At 41.9% G+C, this 17,460-nt stretch overlaps 1 protein-coding gene across 1 annotated transcript in view; it reads right to left on the bottom strand.

Annotated features, from left to right (window-relative positions):
• kcnip4 (Kv channel interacting protein 4) overlaps positions 1-3,743 on the bottom strand; it is a 93,625-nt gene extending 89,882 nt beyond the window's left edge. Inside the window, exon 1 of the mRNA XM_034557172.1 lies at positions 3,605-3,743. Within this exon, the coding sequence (XP_034413063.1) occupies positions 3,605-3,743 (139 nt within the window). The remainder of the gene's footprint in view (positions 1-3,604) is intronic.
• Positions 3,744-17,460: the final 13,717 nt, after the last annotated feature.

Here is a 17,460-nt window from a genome sequence, read left to right on the forward strand (position 1 = left end):
GAGCATCATGGTGATTAGTGCCATTTATCAAGGTTTAAGGGTCCTTTTAGCAGTACTTCTCATTATGGGATATGGTATCTCGCAGCGATTTAACTCAAATCACTGAGGGGAATCGGTGAGATTTAGACGGGAACTTATCAAATACATCTCGTTGTGTGTAGAATTCAAAAGGCCAGAGGGGTTAGTCTGACAAAGAAAACTGATTGAGGAACACATGAAGACTTGGATTTAAAACGTCCTAATGAGGGAACATTAAAGTTAACGTGGCCCAAACAGTAAGTACATTGCTTTTCAGGCCACTTCTGAGCTGTTTGAAGGGCACTGGGAAGGTGTACTGGCTGAGGTGGGAATTAAATGGCACTGCACTGATTTCCCTTTGAGCAGCATGTTCTTTTGGAATAAAACAAATGAAATGCCAACTCCTTCAGCAGAACAACAAACAAATGTCGACCAAATAACAAACTTAAATCAAATAGCTCTCCGTCACGTCTTCAGCAGAAAAATACTGATGTTCTTATTGTAATAAGAGAAAAATTAAATAATTCGCCAAACCCCACGATTAATAGTTGCCGCTGATGAACATGGATATGCTCCGTCTTGAAAGTCCAATCATAAAGCAGAATTTGAGTCGACCGTCCATCAGCAAGAGACGCAGCTCAGCGATAGTGGGTGCATTCAGGGCCACTGGATTAATACTGCAGTGCAGACATTCACAGCATTTATGACACTTTCAGAGTGACAAAAGGACACGTGGCGTGTTGTCATGCAGGGTGGTTTTATTGGATCATATTGGACTGCACTGGTGTCAATATTGTATGTGAGCCGGGTTAACGACCGCAGTGTGTTGCATTGTTAAGAATTACCAACTGGAATGGGTCGACAGGCTTAGTGTTGTTCTTTCAGTGCGTTTCAGGCATTGCTGCCGCAGATGATGTACATGTGCAGTGATGCGTCCTATGTTATATTGGCATTACCAAATACAATGAAACACTTTAACTGACTTCGCATTTAAATTGGAACAATAATATAAAGCACTGGTAATAAACTGCTCTGAATGCAGGAAACAATGTACATCATCATGATAATCATTCATTTGTTCTGGAGCCTGCTGCCCTCTCCTGGCAGAAAATATGAGGTACAGTGAAGGATTTCTACCATAAGGTTGGATATATATATATATATATATATATATATATATATATATATATATATATATATATAATCCAACCTTATGGTAGAAATCCAGGGTCACGCCACGGGGGCTTGTGTGTTTCTAGAAACACCTTCTTTAGTGAGCAAGCTTGCCACCTGGCAGGTTTATAGTGTGGTCATATGCATGCTGAGAGGTTATTCTGGGCAACACAATGAATAATATTATTAGTTTGTGACGCCGTCTAATGACGAGAACACCTACGGACAAACATATGCTCAGAGAGGAGGCTGCAAATACACTGTTGCTGTTAAATTATTATTGCAGTAATAATTTGCAATACAAGAATAATATTTATTTTTGACAATCTTGCAGGCATTTGCAAATGGCAAGGTAGTACAACATGTAAAACCATACTTTGGCGTTTCATTTTTACCTCAAGGACGATCCCGGGTAGAAAATGGCAAGAATGAATACGACATGTTGAGGTTTTTTTTTTTTTTATTCAAAAATTGTTTGAATTTTTGCTCTGTAAATTCATGGTTTTATTGAGGTCTGTATTAAATTCACATGGAAGTGACATTCACAACTGAAAGCAGTGCTCAGCGGTTTGAATGTCATACCGAACTGAGAGGGTAGAAGACTCTATTGCTGCCATGCTATCGGAAGACGTTATTGACTTTCTTAATACCAACTCTGCTTCAACCTAAGGCGGTGTGAACATGCCCTGGGATGGAGGCAGCATGTTTCCAGAGAAAAAGGAGCAGCGAGCGGAATGAAAGTCGAATCAAATTCTCTGTCAAATTCAAATGTGGCCGACAGAAACACCTGGGTTCCCCCGTGTGGCGCCAGCTATAAGAAGAATAGCTTCTTGACAACAGGTGCACACAGATAGGGGGAAGAGGCTAACCAAAGGTAAGCACAAGAGGAGACTGCACTGAATATGTCATCAAGAAACTGCACCTGCCCCATCGACATCGCTCTAAATCAATACCAAATGAGAAAAGTTTGCTTATTTTTTCGAACAAAGTTGATATGCATAATATGGCTTCTCTTATTCATGAAGAACAGCTGTTTTAGAGTCCTTCTATTGTTGTTTTCCCCTGCAGAAAAATCTTCGTTGCAGATGTCATTTAGTCCCTACAGTGAAATTCATGACTGTTTAATAGCATTCTAAATAACACCCCAACACAATCCATTATCTAACAAGCAATATCAATGCGGAACGACACCTGCCAATTACTAAGAGCTCCAGGTTTATGGTAATACTTGACATGTCACCGAGCCATTACGCAACCATGGGCACTGAGCGAGTGTCACTCAGCTCGACAGCAACAATGAGAACAGAAGAAAAGGAACGAAACTGCAACCGCAGAACTTTTACTGCGGCCAAATAAATATTGTAAAACGCCAACAAAACTGAAAACGTTTTGCTCTCATTACCAATACTTTAAGAAAAAAGTAAGTGCACACTACGCAAGACTTCCTTTTTTTTCATGATTTAAGAAATGTCTACACCTACAGTTTATATGCATAAACACCAAATTTAATGACTTCATAACTATAGCACAAGTTTATTTTATTTTGTATATCAACATCTAAGTTCTCCCTGTATTTTACTGGCCGATATGTTTCCAGTTCCTGTGGCAAGCAAATGTAGCTATAAATCCTATTTTATAAGTATATATATATATATATATATATATATATATATATATATATATATATATATAACCAGAGCAGTAATCAATATTGATCTAGCTTCAAAGAGAATTCATTAACTCGAGCTAGCTATAGTGCATATTTGTCACTTCAGAAAAAACATAAATTCTAGTGTTCCTTTAAAAAGGAAGAAAGGTCTCTAGGGGTGTGTGTCTGTGTGTGGGTGTGTGTGTGTCTGTGTGTGTGTGTGTGTGTGTTTAAAGGTAGAAAGGTTCATAGTTCCTTCTGCTTTTGCTCCATTTTGTCTCGTCAGAACTCAGGTTAACGGTTAACGGCACAGCTAATGAGAGTATCATGTTCCTGTTCAATCCAATCTCAAAGTCATGTAATCAGTTTACACACCTCGGTTTTTGCAGACCTCTTTAAGTGCACACTGTACTTCGGATATTTCCCGGACTTAGTTCTGCAGTTCTCTACTTTTTCATGTCTTTTTTTTTTTTGCTTATGGAGTTTAGAGAGTACATGTTATTTTCCCACTTGTAATACTTTATGTAATAAATAATACTGAGTAAGTGATAAATACATGCCTGCCCCTACACTCGTATTTGCCCTTTGAGATTGACCAATTCAGCAGGCACGGACTGGTTTCTAAAGAATAAATAAATAAAATGGTCTAAAAACTAAAAACATTTTCTCTACCTAACTATCCGATGAATGAGAGGCAATTAAATCACATTCCACCATGGTGCATCATCGCTGCCATGTGTAGCCATACATATGTGGTTGTTGTACCTTTGGGGATTGGGGAGGCCCAGCTGATGATGCGCCGCACCAGGCAGCAGTTGAACAGGACTTTCTTGGAGAAGACGTGCTCTTTACGGAAATGCTGAAGGTCCTCCATCCACTGGGTCCTCTTGTTTGGTGTACACATGGCTGGAACTGCGATATTTTTAAATATAGTGTGGTGTTATTTGCAAGGACTTTAACTAAAGTAAATGATGTACAGATACAGGCCCAATTATTTGGGTACTTCTCAAACGGCTGCGTGTTTGCAGTGATGACCCCTTCACTGCCTCTGGTAAACATCTAAAAACACAAATAGCTCCAGCCATGGCGGCATGCAAAACAAACTGTCAAGTTCAGGCAATAAACCTGAGAACATATGCTAATTTTTTTTTGCCTCCAGTTATGCATGACCATAATGAAATGCAAGACATTTCAGCATGCCCTTTTGGAGCCGTGAAATGCTTATCGGAGTTGTTTCAAGGAGGCAATTTATTCTTCCAGCTATTCCAGGACTATTGATGGTAAAAGTAAATATACCAAGTAGACTGTTTTCATGCACACTGGCCTGCAATCCTTTGCTGACTCACACTAATAGATTGTCAAATGAAACCAGCAATCATATTCATCGCAGGGTAAAATAAACTTTTATGACATTGCTGAATAAAACATGACCTAGTGATACCCTACCTCATTCAGAGCTATGTCCCCCCTGAAGGTCGCACTCCAAAAGCAAAAGTTTACAGATCGTCAGCTGCTCAGACTGGAGGACCTTTTGGTTTTGCTCTCAAATTGCCAATTTATGTCCTTTGATGCCCAAAAAGTGAGGTCCAGTGTGAGGGCTGACTGCTATCAACGGTTCCTGTAAACATCCTCTTACCTTGCAGGATGTGCACGCTCTCTCTGCTTCCTCAGTCTGCAAGTGATCCTTAGGTTTCACACAAGCACTTTCCCTTTCCTGAGCTGAGCAACAGAGGGGGTGAGGGTGTGTGTGTGTGTGTGTGTGTGTGTGTGTGTGTGTGTGTGTGTGTGTGTGGGGGGGGGGGGGGGGGCAGGAACTGCTCTGTGAAGCAGAGAGAGTGAATGTGTGAGAGAGGGAACTGCTGGAAGACAATGTGGCTTTTACTTCAAGGTATAGAGAGAGGTGTAGGTGTGTTTTTAGTCCAAGTATCTGAGAAAGAGGAGAGCGTCGAGGATGCTGGTGGCTCTGCACTCAGTGAAAAAAGTTGATCAACTTTTTTGAAGCCTGCTTGGACAACATTCGAGTGAGAATGTAAAAAGTTTCATCGAAGTAAAAAAAAAAAAGGTGTCCGTATTGAAACTGAGGTGCAGTGTTGTACATCACAAAAGGACTAGTGGGACATATCCATGGATGCAGTTCTTTATTCAGGCACAATAATAAAGCTTACTGTGACAATGATAACGTATTGATTGTCACCTTCTTAGCTTAGAGTGATAGTGTGATAGCGTGATAGCGTGATAGCGTAGTAGCGTCATCGACATTCACTAATTAGCACGACACAGTGAAATCTCGTGGGAATGTCATTGATTTTGCGAGTATTGGAAACGTGCTCCTAACTGGTGGAAGGGAATCCCCAAAGTTCATCATCATTCATGACCAACAATTGCCGGTCCTCAGTAAGAAAAGGCAGCTGCCGAGGATGAGACGTCTTTCTTTTGTGCCCGATTAATTTAGTACAGTTTGGCAGTTACAAAATCAGTTTTTCAAAAAGGCCAAAATGAGCTATGTCCTTGATTATATGGAGCGGGAATCAAACACAAGATGATGGTAATTCAATTTGTCCAATAAGAAAGAAAGAAATACTGCCTCCAAGTATGGCAAAGGGAAGACAAACAAATAAAACATAATAAAATCACTGTCATACTATTCACAGGCACTATATCAGAAATTCCCCTAAAACTCCTCGCTCTGGGAACAATGTCCTTTTTTAAATATTTTTTTTATTTGCACAATTCAAACAATAAAATAAAAATCATAACAGAGATAAATGAATATCACAGTGCAGGAAGAGACAAAAAGCCAACTGGGCTTATTTGAAAATGTTACAAAATTACAAACATTAAATGAAAAATGCATAAGATAGACAAAAGAGAAAAGAAAGAAAGAAAGAAAAGAAAGAAAAAATAATGTACCTAACTTGCCCCCTTACCTCAGATTTGTTTTATCATTTTAATTTCCAAGAGAGCCATGAATTTCAGATACTTGTGTTATTACATTATAAGTATTTTAAACTCTTCACTCAGTCGTTTGGTTGAAGATGATGCATACCACAGCACAGCCGTTACAGCATAGACTTTTACATTACATATCAATACAATATTAACTACCCTGTTAATGTATTCCAGAATACTGACAGTGGAAGTTTTGTCAGCATTGCTCAAAGCATTGTTTTTACTTATGCCACAACATACAGTAAGTGTCATTCACTGACATACATCACGTAAATTACTTTGGTCTTCGGTCAAATGGGCTTAAGCTTGCATTTAAATGCATACATTATTAATTGCTGTGCAGTGATAGATGGCCATGCTTCAGGGGAGACTGCAAAGCTAAATCTAATTGCTTCCTCTGAGATGAATAAGGCATATACTGTACCTAAGAAGACAAAGGGGGGGCATGGACAGAGTGCTGTGGGAATAAAGCCAACTCTTCCCGGCAGGCCGAGACACACACGCGGCCGACGGAAACGAGCGAACAGATCGGTCGCAGTGTTTTACGGTACGATAACGCCTGTGAGGTGAGCACATCCTCAGGTAGGTCATCATCTCGAGGGGGAGGGATGGAAAGAGAAAAAAAAAGGGCTGACAGTGTTGGCTCAATCTCAGCGCTAGCAGTGTCCTTTACAGATGCAGCACGCAGGTGTTTTCACCAAGTTACAATTTACACCGCGTGGCCACGCCCAACAGAGAGACGGACAGAGCTGGTTAGCATAGTGGAGCATTCAGCAGCAAAAGAGGCAGACAGTTTTTCTCATGAGTTGGTGGAGACCAAATCACAGCCCAAGCGTACTCATCGCGGCTTGTTGTGCTCCCCCTCCCCGCCCCCCAAAAAAGGCCCCAAAAAAAAAAGTATTGTGTTTGTTTAAGGCTCAACAAAAATGTGTACACGTATCTGAAGGAGCACTGTGGTATCAAATGAATTAATGTATAAGCACTTCAATCAATCAATGATTAGAAGCTTCACACATCGACCACAGGACGGCCTTTTTCACGGCAGATATTTCCTGTCCTTCGGCAAAGATAATACCAACGATGGTTCCATCACGCGCCACCAATAGACTGCATGGAATGCAGTTACCATCAATGTTATTGAATAAATCAATGTTTTTTTTCCTTCTTTTTTCTTTTCTATAACACGTCATGATGATTGTAACATCCAATAGTTTTTATGGTTATTCAAACAAACGCAATGCAAACGTGAACGCTGTTGGCCGTTGGATGGATTAGTCTTCCCATCCGATCATTCGGTTACGATTATCTGTCAAGCCAATCCATGAGAAATGACTGAAACCACCCACATCCATACATTAGCGGCTGAACGTAGACTTTTAAGTGCTACGTGGTTTGGGACACACCTCTGAGCTTGGTAATTCCTCGCACACTTCCATCTTCATTGTTCCTCTTACAGACACCTATCGATTTACGACTGAAGCAATTTGCTGTAATCTTTTTCTGAAATCAATTTAGACAGCCAGCTCATGTGGCGTTATGTCATATTATATTACAATTTATTATATTATAAGTACAAAGTACGTATATGGCGTCAAGGCTCTGGAGATTGCATTAGATACAGACTCACACAATGTGTTTTGGGATGAGCAACATTCTGATGAATTGAAGCAGTGATAGGCAGAAGACCCTCTGATCAGTTCAAATAGTAGCAAAAACATATTCAAACATTTAACACCAATAACACTCAAAGATGAGTTGTGTCTGCCCACCAAGTCACTGTGGCAAACAACCACCAAAAAGAAAATGATGCTCCGCAACGAAGAAAGAAATTCACACTCAATATACCAGCGCGCATAAACTAGCATGCAGCAATATGCACACAGGCAACCTCACAAAGCAAACCTGTGTGTGTGTGTGTGTGTGTGTGTGTGTGTGAGCCCACGACTCTTCAGATCTATTCTTGGTTAACAAACGGTTGAGCTAATAATTGCTTTGGTTTGGGCGAGATAGCACTGTGTAGATGAAGAAAAAGAAAACAAACATATTAAAAGAAACACTTCACGTTGCATGCATTACTTCAGCCATAACACTGCGACAGCCTGAAGCCCCCCCGCCCACACACACACACACACACACACACACACACACACACACACACACACACACACACACACAAACAAGGTCTCTGTTTACTGAAGAATTGAGAGCATTATCATTATTTCTTTCTTTTTTAAAAGGCACTTCAATTTACATCCTCAGTTGGGGGGACAAGAGGGCGGGGTTTGGGGGTCGGGCTGAACAAAGCAGGGCACCAGAGCGGGTCAGGGAGACTGGCTGGGGAGATGCTCCACACTGCGGGCTCATGGAGACGAGGTGAGTGCAAGTACATGAAAGCAGTTTAACTCAAACACCAATGTACCTAGCAGAACCTCCCACATATGTACAGTACATACTCCGTCCCTTTAAGGCCTCCTGTGACTTTTTGGAATAGCTTATGGACTATTAACAACCTCGCCGTCTCAGTATAGAATGATGGAGGATACACATTCGAGACAACAGGCCCGTTGGAAACGAGCCCCCTGCATTTCCATAACACTTTGAAGGGATAACGCAAGAGCCCATTACGGGAAGCCATTACCCGTCGCGAAGGAGGCTGCTGTCCAGCAGCATCAGCGACGTGACATCAATTCAGCACTTTTTTCTTTTGAATGTTCTCCACCACATTAGCAGGTATGGAGCGCGCTAAAAGTTAAAATATTAATTTAGGCCGGCGTGTAATCATTGTAAGAGGCTGAGATATGATCTGCTGTGTGTGGGAATCTGTGTGTTTTACTTCATGTGTGTATCGTGTGGAGCTAAGGGAGGATGACAGAGGTGGATGGAAGCCAGAAAGAAGCATATCAGCTCTTTGCCTTGACTTTTTGTGTTGCATGTATCCTCCTACACTTGTGTATATGAGTAGGTATGCTACAGCTTCATTCTAAGCATGGGGAAACCAATTATAACTTATTCACTTGATATTCACCATTGTTTCTGCCCTGTCAGTCTATTTTTTTTAATATTGTTTTGTTTTGTTGAAATGGTATCAACTATAGAGTTTGAAAACAAAGATGGAAAATATTACAATACATGGTTTCAAAACTATTGCCTCATCCTATTCCGCCCCAGTGAAAGTTGAAATACACACAGACACACACACACACACACTAACTACAGCCACTACATAACCCTGCAAAGGCATGTCACAAGTTGGAGCCATTGCTCATTATTCTCTGTTGAAATGAGCCGCTGCTTTCGATGCCGTCTTTCCTTCCCAGCTCCAATGTCGTTCACAAACCTTTTGGTTCAGGACACGAGGCGCACCGAGGCCGGCTGTCTCTCTGCACACACACACTAACACACTTTCCATTCCCACTTTCACACACACACACACACACACACACACACACACTCAGTGACCTTGTCCTCCAAAGTAGTTAAAATTAGCAGAATGCATGAGGGGAAACAGCCCAGTTAATTAAATACACTGCAATGCAGTATTTAAAGATGGGATGGAGGCTCCTCTCGGTGAAGTCGCACGATGTATCAGGAGATCTCGGATCCATTTTCTGGTTTTGAAACACGAGAGCAGTCCCGTCTACACAGTGAGGCCTACAGCTCATTACCTTAATAAAACACCGGTACAGCCACCGTGTCAGGACTGGACATGTGGAATCAGTGCATCTCTCGTATCTAGAGCTTCTTTGCATCACACTGGACTGGGCCTCAGAATGCAACTTCAAATTAGAAGAACCGCCAGCTCCCGTTCCAAAAGGCCAGATTGTCCCACAAGATAATGGAAACAACCGGCTGCAATACGCACCCAACAATCCTGCCGATGCAATTGTGTGTCAATCACGGCGTTTGTTCATTATTAATATTCAGTTATGTATTAATTACGGCACTTTTCAAACGGGTAATTGACAAAGCTCCGGGGAGAAGGCCACTCGGCATGATGAAAACGAAGAGAGCGAGCTGTCGATCGGTTCACATTCTCCTGGTCTCTCTCACACTTGCTCCCTCTGGCATTATGGCCAACATAACAGCCAGTTTCAGAGCCGGGGTGGGGAAATAAATGAGAAAAACGTATGAGAAAATCAACACACAGCACATACTGCTAAGAGAAAGTTGTATGTATAGGCACACATCTCTAAGTAAACACACACAAAAAAATATTAATCTGACACACACACCCCTAGAGACAAGCGTCAAACCTTTTACCACTCCCCTGGCCTCTGCGAGTGCGTTTTGTTTCCTGAGCCAATGTGTTGGAATGCCTCCATAAATTATTCAGCCGCAGCGCCTGCTATCTGAAGATAACGGCGGACCTTTATCGGTCAGCGTGAACAGAGACACTGCGCTGGTGACTATACAAGCACCTGGAGGGATTTGGGGCACCTTCTGTGTAAGGATGCGTGTCATTGTGGCAGTGAAGCACACATTGGCATACAGCCCATCAGCAGGTTGATGGCGTAAGGTCACTTTCATTTTCTCAGGGGATGCGCTTTTTCTTTTTTTTGTTCATAAAACAAAAAGGGCAATTTCCTTTTTGCTGCCGCATGACTAAAGATCAGGAAAGTGACCTGCCATACCAATTATTAAGTCTTGAGGACAGAGGCAGTTTCTTAGAAAAGAGTAAATACCTCAACTCTGACAAGAAATCCCATATACATGTTTGCCAACTAATCAGGGAACTAACTGGGAATCATAAAACATGACCTGGTTTGCACTAAACCATGTTTGTTTAATATAAAAAAATATAAAAACAATTTTTTTAAAAAAGAAGCAGAATCTGACAAAGCAGCCAATTGGTTGATTGTTCTAATTGTCAATCAACAACAAATGAATCATCAATGAATAATTTGAGCCATTTTAGAAGCAAAGATGCTGAAATTCAAAGAATTTTTTCAATGTATTAATCTAAATTGAAAAAAGCCACTTCCTCCCTTACAATGATATCATCCTAACCTAGTCTTTGTTTTCACAGGTACATGATCTCGGTCAATAACATTGCTTTCTGACATGTTGGGCCATATTAGATCATGATGAAATGGATATGCACAGACCGACATCTGACCGGATCGACACATTCAATTCAATTCAATTCAATTCAGTTTATTTTGTATAGCCCAATATCACAAATTACAAATTTGCCTCAGAGGGCTTTACAATCTGTACACATACGACATCCCTGTCCCAGGACCTCACATCGAATCAGGAAAAACTCCCCAAAAATAACCTTTCACAGGGAAAAAAGGGAAGAAACTTTCAGGAGAGCAACAGAGGAGGATCCCTCTCCCCGGATGGACAGAAGCAATAGATGTAATGTATACAGAATGAACAGCATTTACAAAGTTACATAAACACATTACATGAATATGACAATGTATGAATGGAACTCCAATCCATGAAACAGAAGGAGGTAGAGAGGAGGGGGCGGGGCATCAGCAGGGCCAAGGTGGGAAGCCGGCTCACCAGGCATCAGACACCTCCAGGTCCAATGGACCCTATGAGACGTGAAGTCACAACGACTCCGGGGAGGAAGCAGAGTTAATAAGGTGCAATGGAGAGATGTAAATGTATCCATAAGGAGAGAGAGAAGAGGAGAGAGGTGCTCAGTGTATCCTAAAACATCCCCCAGCAGCCTATAAGCCTATAGCAGCATATCTCGGGGCTCGACCAGGGCAAACCTGATTCAGCCCTAACTATAAGCACTATCAAACAGGAAAGTCTTAAGTCTATTCTTGAATGAGGTGACTGTGTCTGCCTCCCAGACTGAAAGTGGAAGCTGGTTCCATAAAAGAGGAGCTTGATAACTGAAGGCTCTTGCTCCCATCCTACTTTTTAGGACTCTAGGAACCACGAGTAGCCCCGCATTTAGTGAGCGCAGCTCTCTAGTGGGGCAATATGGTACTACAAGCTCCTTAAGATATGATGGTGCATCACCAATCAAGGCTTTGTAGGTGAGGAGAAGAATGTTAAATGTGATTCTTGATTTTACAGGGAGCCAGTGCAGCGCAGCTAATACAGGAGTAATGTGATCTCTTTTCTTAGTTTTTGTAAGTACACGAGCTGCAGCATTCTGGATCAACTGGAGGGATTTAAGAGACTTATTAGGGCAGCCTGATAATAAGGAGTTGCATTAATCTAGTCTGGAAGTAACAAACGCGTGAACCAGCTTTTCTGCATCTTTTTGAGACAAGATGTGCCTGATTTTTGAAATGTTACGTAGATGAAAAAATGCAATCCTTGAGATTTGCTTAACGTGGGAGTTAAAGGACAAGTCTCGGTCAAAGATAACGCCTAGATTCTTTACAGTGGTGTTGGATGCGAGGGAAATGCCATCTACAGAAACCACATCACCAGATAATTGATCTCTGAGGTGTTCAGGGCCCAGTAAAATAACTTCAGTTTTGTCTGAGTTTAACATCAGGAAGTTGCAGGTCATCCATGTTTTTATGTCTTTAAGACATTCTTGAATTTTAGCGAGCTGGTTGGTCTCCTCTGGTTTGATCGATAGATATAATTGAGTATCGTCTGCATAGCAATGAAAGTGTATGCAGTGTTTCCTGATAATATTGCCCAAAGGAAGCATATATAAGGTAAATAAAATTGGTCCAAGCACAGAACCTTGTGGAACTCCGTGATTAACGTTGGTGGTCATTGAGGCTTCATCGTTTACAAATACAAATTGAGATCGATCTGATAAATAGGATTTAAACCAACTTAGTGCGGTACCTGAAATGCCAATCGACTGATCCAGTCTCTGTAATAGGATGTCATGATCAATGGTGTCGAACGCAGCACTAAGGTCTAATAATACCAGTACGGAGATGAGTCCTTTATCTGATGCAATTAGGAGGTCATTTGTAATTTTCACCAGTGCTGTCTCTGTGCTGTGGTGTTTTCTAAATCCTGACTGAAACTCCTCAAATAAACTATTATATATATATACATGAGATATATTCGGCTATGAGAAGCAAAGGTGTGTACAGAGGCATCCTCTTGTAGTGTCAATACAAAGAAAATAGGCTAATAAACAACACAAACAGTGCAAGGACCAGTTTGTGCTGGTTTACTGGAGGAAAAGAGTGCGACGAGGAGGATTCTTCACTCCTGAGGCATCATTTCCTCTGTATAACCACTTGGTGTCAGCCTTGCACGTTACATGGATGCCACGGCTGCCATCCAGCAGACATATTCCTCACATGAGTGTTTAAGTGTGAAAGGTTCATTGACACAACATTGAAAAACATCCAACGATAATAACTTAAGCCACTGTGGATAAGCCTTTTGACGACCGTTGCTATGCAAACTGCCGTTATACTTCCAGTCTATTTGCAGGTCTAACCTAATTAACACGATGGACTCGGGATGGCATATGCTTTACGTGTCCTAATCTCCCATCAGAATGGCATCTATAGTTAGTCGTGTGTCGTCTATATTAAGTGCTGGCAGCACCCTGGAGGACATGGACTTCTGGAGGAACTAAAGCCCAAAATAACCTCCCCCCCCATCATTGGAATGAGAAGAAAGGCAGACGGGCCGTCCAGTTGGCCACCCGTGCCAGGCCTGCCTCCACATATGGCCCGTATGATGTTCAGCTCTGACACCATTTCATCAGCTCCTTGGAAAGACTCATTCTACGAGACATACGGCTGATCGTTAATGTTGGTTCCATAACTGTCCAGGTTTTATGGGGCAGAGTGGAGAATAATGTTGGGGGGGTAAAAATATTCACGACATAGTAATGCATTGCGTGTGCTTATTTGTAGAATGGTAATATTTCAAGGAGGTGCAGTGACTAATACAAAGTACCACTAATTTGTGCAGGTTTAAAAGGCCGAGGATAACTCAACAAAACAGAAAAAAGATGACGCACAAAATAGGAGCAAACAGAACAGAGCAGAAAAGGAATGGAAGGTTATCATACATGACCTTTGTATTAAAGGGTCACAGGCGGGCAACTGTGGGGATCAAACCTGCAACTTTTAGATTGAGGGGGGACAGTGACCATCCATCAGCCTGCCATTACGCCACAATGGAAAAGTCATTCACACAATGTCATTTTAATTACAATAGACAGAAAGCTAATCAACTGTCCCATGCTGAACTGTGATGACATGTCATTGGCTTACTTAACCTAAAAATAGATGGGAATTGTTCATAGTTGCTTAAAGATCCAAAAGGCCTTTGTAACAGTTGAAAGATGTATTTTCCTCCCTGTCCGTCGGTCTTGTATCAGGGACAAAGAAGCTGTGCGGCGTGATATATATATATATATTCAAGATTTCACTTTTGTGTGGAGAAATAAACCGAAAACAGATTAGACGTGAATTAAATACCACTTGTCCGCTTGCTGCAAAAAGATTTAGCCCAATGTCTCACCCTATCATCCGAATCAAGCTGTCTAAATAATCCTTTTCTAAAACATAATTTAAAAGGTTGTCGTGCTTTTAATGGCCGTGGGCATAGCCAACGTGAGCGGGGTCTTTCACAGTTGTTCAGGTTATTATCAGCAGCTAATCACATGAACGCAGATATTTTCAGCAGGAGTGACCCTCATCGTGCAAAGTGATGGCGTACGCCGGGGCGTGACTGGTGGTGGCTGCGACGCCATTGGCAGCATCAGGGCCCAGTTCTCTTAAAAACGGTAGTTTGTGCAATGTCCAAATCGGCCGCTGGACAATTGGTCAACCTCGAGCACAAACCAAGAAAGACACGTTCGCAAGCTGAGGCAGAGCTTCGCCACCCTGATGGTGTCGGCTGCTTGGTACTCCATCCAAGAAAGTCAAATGGAGCGAATCCGAGGCCTAAACAGGACTGCGGGTGGAACAAAATAAAACATGATAAACAAACACCTCACGTTTCCGCACACAACGCCACAGCGAGGATGCTCCTTCCAGGAGGTTCCCTTCTCCGTCGCCAATTAGTCACCCAGTTTATCCATCACCGTCTTCCTCCACCTCTCCCTCTCTGTATCCTCGCCTCCTCCCATTTGGTTTTCACTTCTCCTTCCCTCGTTCTTCTCTGGCCTGAGTCCCGAGGCAGATTGTCCACGTAAGCAGATGCTCCCCACCCAGTCTCTCAAAAGGGGAGAAAACAAAGGCTGGATCCAAAACAAACAAACCCTGCTGGGAGGGTCCCCTGGGGGACGAGCAGGGAAGTTCATGGAACAATTAATCCTGGATTTGACCGAGGGCTGTGTTTTTGTTATTGCCAGGTAAAAAGACGAAGCACAAAAGGTGGTCAGAAAAACAGTCCATTAACGACAGAGGCTTCTTTCTGGGGCCCATATTGATGCTACAATTAACTTATCAGCAGTGTGTATGCCATTAAGACCATATGATGTCCCAATCTGACAGTTTAATAAGTCCAACTGTCAAATTATAATCTATTTGTAGAGTGAAGTAAATATAAAACTAGGCAAACAGATCTGAAGAAACTGTGATCCTTGCTTTATTTTTATTTTACTGTAAAGCCTTGAAGGAAGTGAAAAGCAAGACTACATAAAAGACACATATTTTACCTCTATAATTTCCGTGCTGTCAAAATGGGTCTTTTATGAAGCTGCGACTTGCTAAAAATGTCTCCTGAAGTTGCCTTCAAATGTGTTTATTGGAATACATTTCCTTCATATTCTGAAATCATGAGGCCCTGTAATGTGTTCTAAATACACATCAAACAGTGCATTGTTTGCTTTAAAAAACACAGACAGACCGCCCTGTGACCAGCTATCACACAGCATTCTGCTGTCTGGCAGATTTGGAGCAGTTTCTTCAATCTGTATCTCTGCCTCACTGTGACCACAGGACCCGACTGAGAAAAGACACACACACACACACAGGGTCGGCTCTCACTGTCATAAAAGCTCACATCTCAGAACGGATAGTCTACAAAATGGTTCCTTCCATGCCTCTGCCAAATAGATGCATGGCCTTTAGCACAATGATGCACATTATTGAAAGGTATTCTTAACTAAAACATCCCACGCATAATTACGTTGCTCCTTATCAGGGTTTCGGCCTCATCTATAAGCACAATCACGTCACCAAATACAGATTTGTATCGTGACACCTTTAACCTCTCCATCTTATGCTTGCACTTCTCCCACTGGTGAACTCAAATTGCATAAATCTTGGGTTGTCTCTTGACTGACAGTAATCTATAAAGTTGTGTGTTCATTAACTAGTTCAGCTGGAAAATGTTATGCATCCAGCAGGCTACACACAAGCCAAAGTAATTACATGCAAATCAGGGTAAATGAAGCATCGGTTCCACAGCTATGAGGTGATGCCTCATGGTAACATTGTACGGTTGATGTTCTCTTACTTAATGTTGTTTTGCGTTGTTCGATGCCCTGAATATTCAATATGAGGCATAATTAGCTATGATAATTCATACTGGTTAAAACATTTTTTTTTTTAAGTTCTACAATGGACACAGCTTGTTCTCAACAGTTGCGATACAAAAGACGGAGCTAGCCGTGGTGCTGAAAGTAGCTTATCCGGAACAACAAACCTCGCGGGACTACGTTTCACACACCGCCTTTCTGAAATCCAGGGATAGGGTACTAAAGGAGAGACATGTCTAGGGGAGCCGTCGGCACGCATCGGCAGAAGTCGCAACGGTGATCTGAAAGAGCTCCAAGGCACTGATGCAAAGAATTGCTGCACACAAGGAAGCGGCTCTTGGGAGGATCAACTCATGGATGGGTGGATGTAGCATTTTATTATTTATTTATTTGTGAGAGATCGTTATGCTGAAAGATTTCCCTGGGGAGGGATCATGATGTGGTAGCCCACTGGGGATAAAGTGGTGGGGGTTTCAGAGCGCGGGGAAAGAGAACAATTATGAAGAGTTCCAGGAGGGGGAAAAGCATATTGAGAACATGTTTTATTGCATTAGTCAGTGTCATAATGTGGTTTGTCGTAGAGAGAAACGATGATTTAATATGGACTGCAGAGACAAATGCAGTACATATTTCTCGCCCCCTCCATTAACCTCCTATATAGACCGACTGACATTGAAGCCGTCTGTCAATGAGAAACTTCATGGAGTGCATTACAGCAAGCAAGGGAGACTTGCTGCTGGAGGCAAGACTAGTGAAACGTTTCAAAATCTGTAAAAATAAAAGTTAAGACTTAGATTACTAAAAATCTATATGATCAATATGTATCCATCAGGATCTAAATAACACAACACCTGCAATGTCCTATCACTGAGATATCAAAGATAAAAGACTAAGATATCTTCACTACAACTTGAAAACATTATGTTCTCCGCTACGTACATATCCATTACTGGATTCTTCAGCCCAGTTAAAAGCATTTGTCGAAGTCTGGGTAAGGGGAAATCTAAATTCCGGACAAACAATTGCAGAAAAAAACAAAACATTATTACATTTTAGAGGAGTGCCTCTTAACAGCTCATATCCTGGCGGTATATGGCTCAAATCCTTAACAAAGGATAATTAGGAGTCAATTAGGTGTGCAAACAAACATGAACCTCAGCCAGGAATGATGAGCAGTTAACTGCTCTTCTGGCTCTGAGAGAGGCAGTAAGGAGCCTGAGGGAAAACCTATGGACTACGACCGAGTGATCATTATTCTGGATGCAAGCCAAGTGCTGTG

This window comes from Cyclopterus lumpus, chromosome 18, assembly GCF_009769545.1.
Source record: "Cyclopterus lumpus isolate fCycLum1 chromosome 18, fCycLum1.pri, whole genome shotgun sequence".
Lineage (NCBI taxonomy): Eukaryota > Metazoa > Chordata > Actinopteri > Perciformes > Cyclopteridae > Cyclopterus > Cyclopterus lumpus.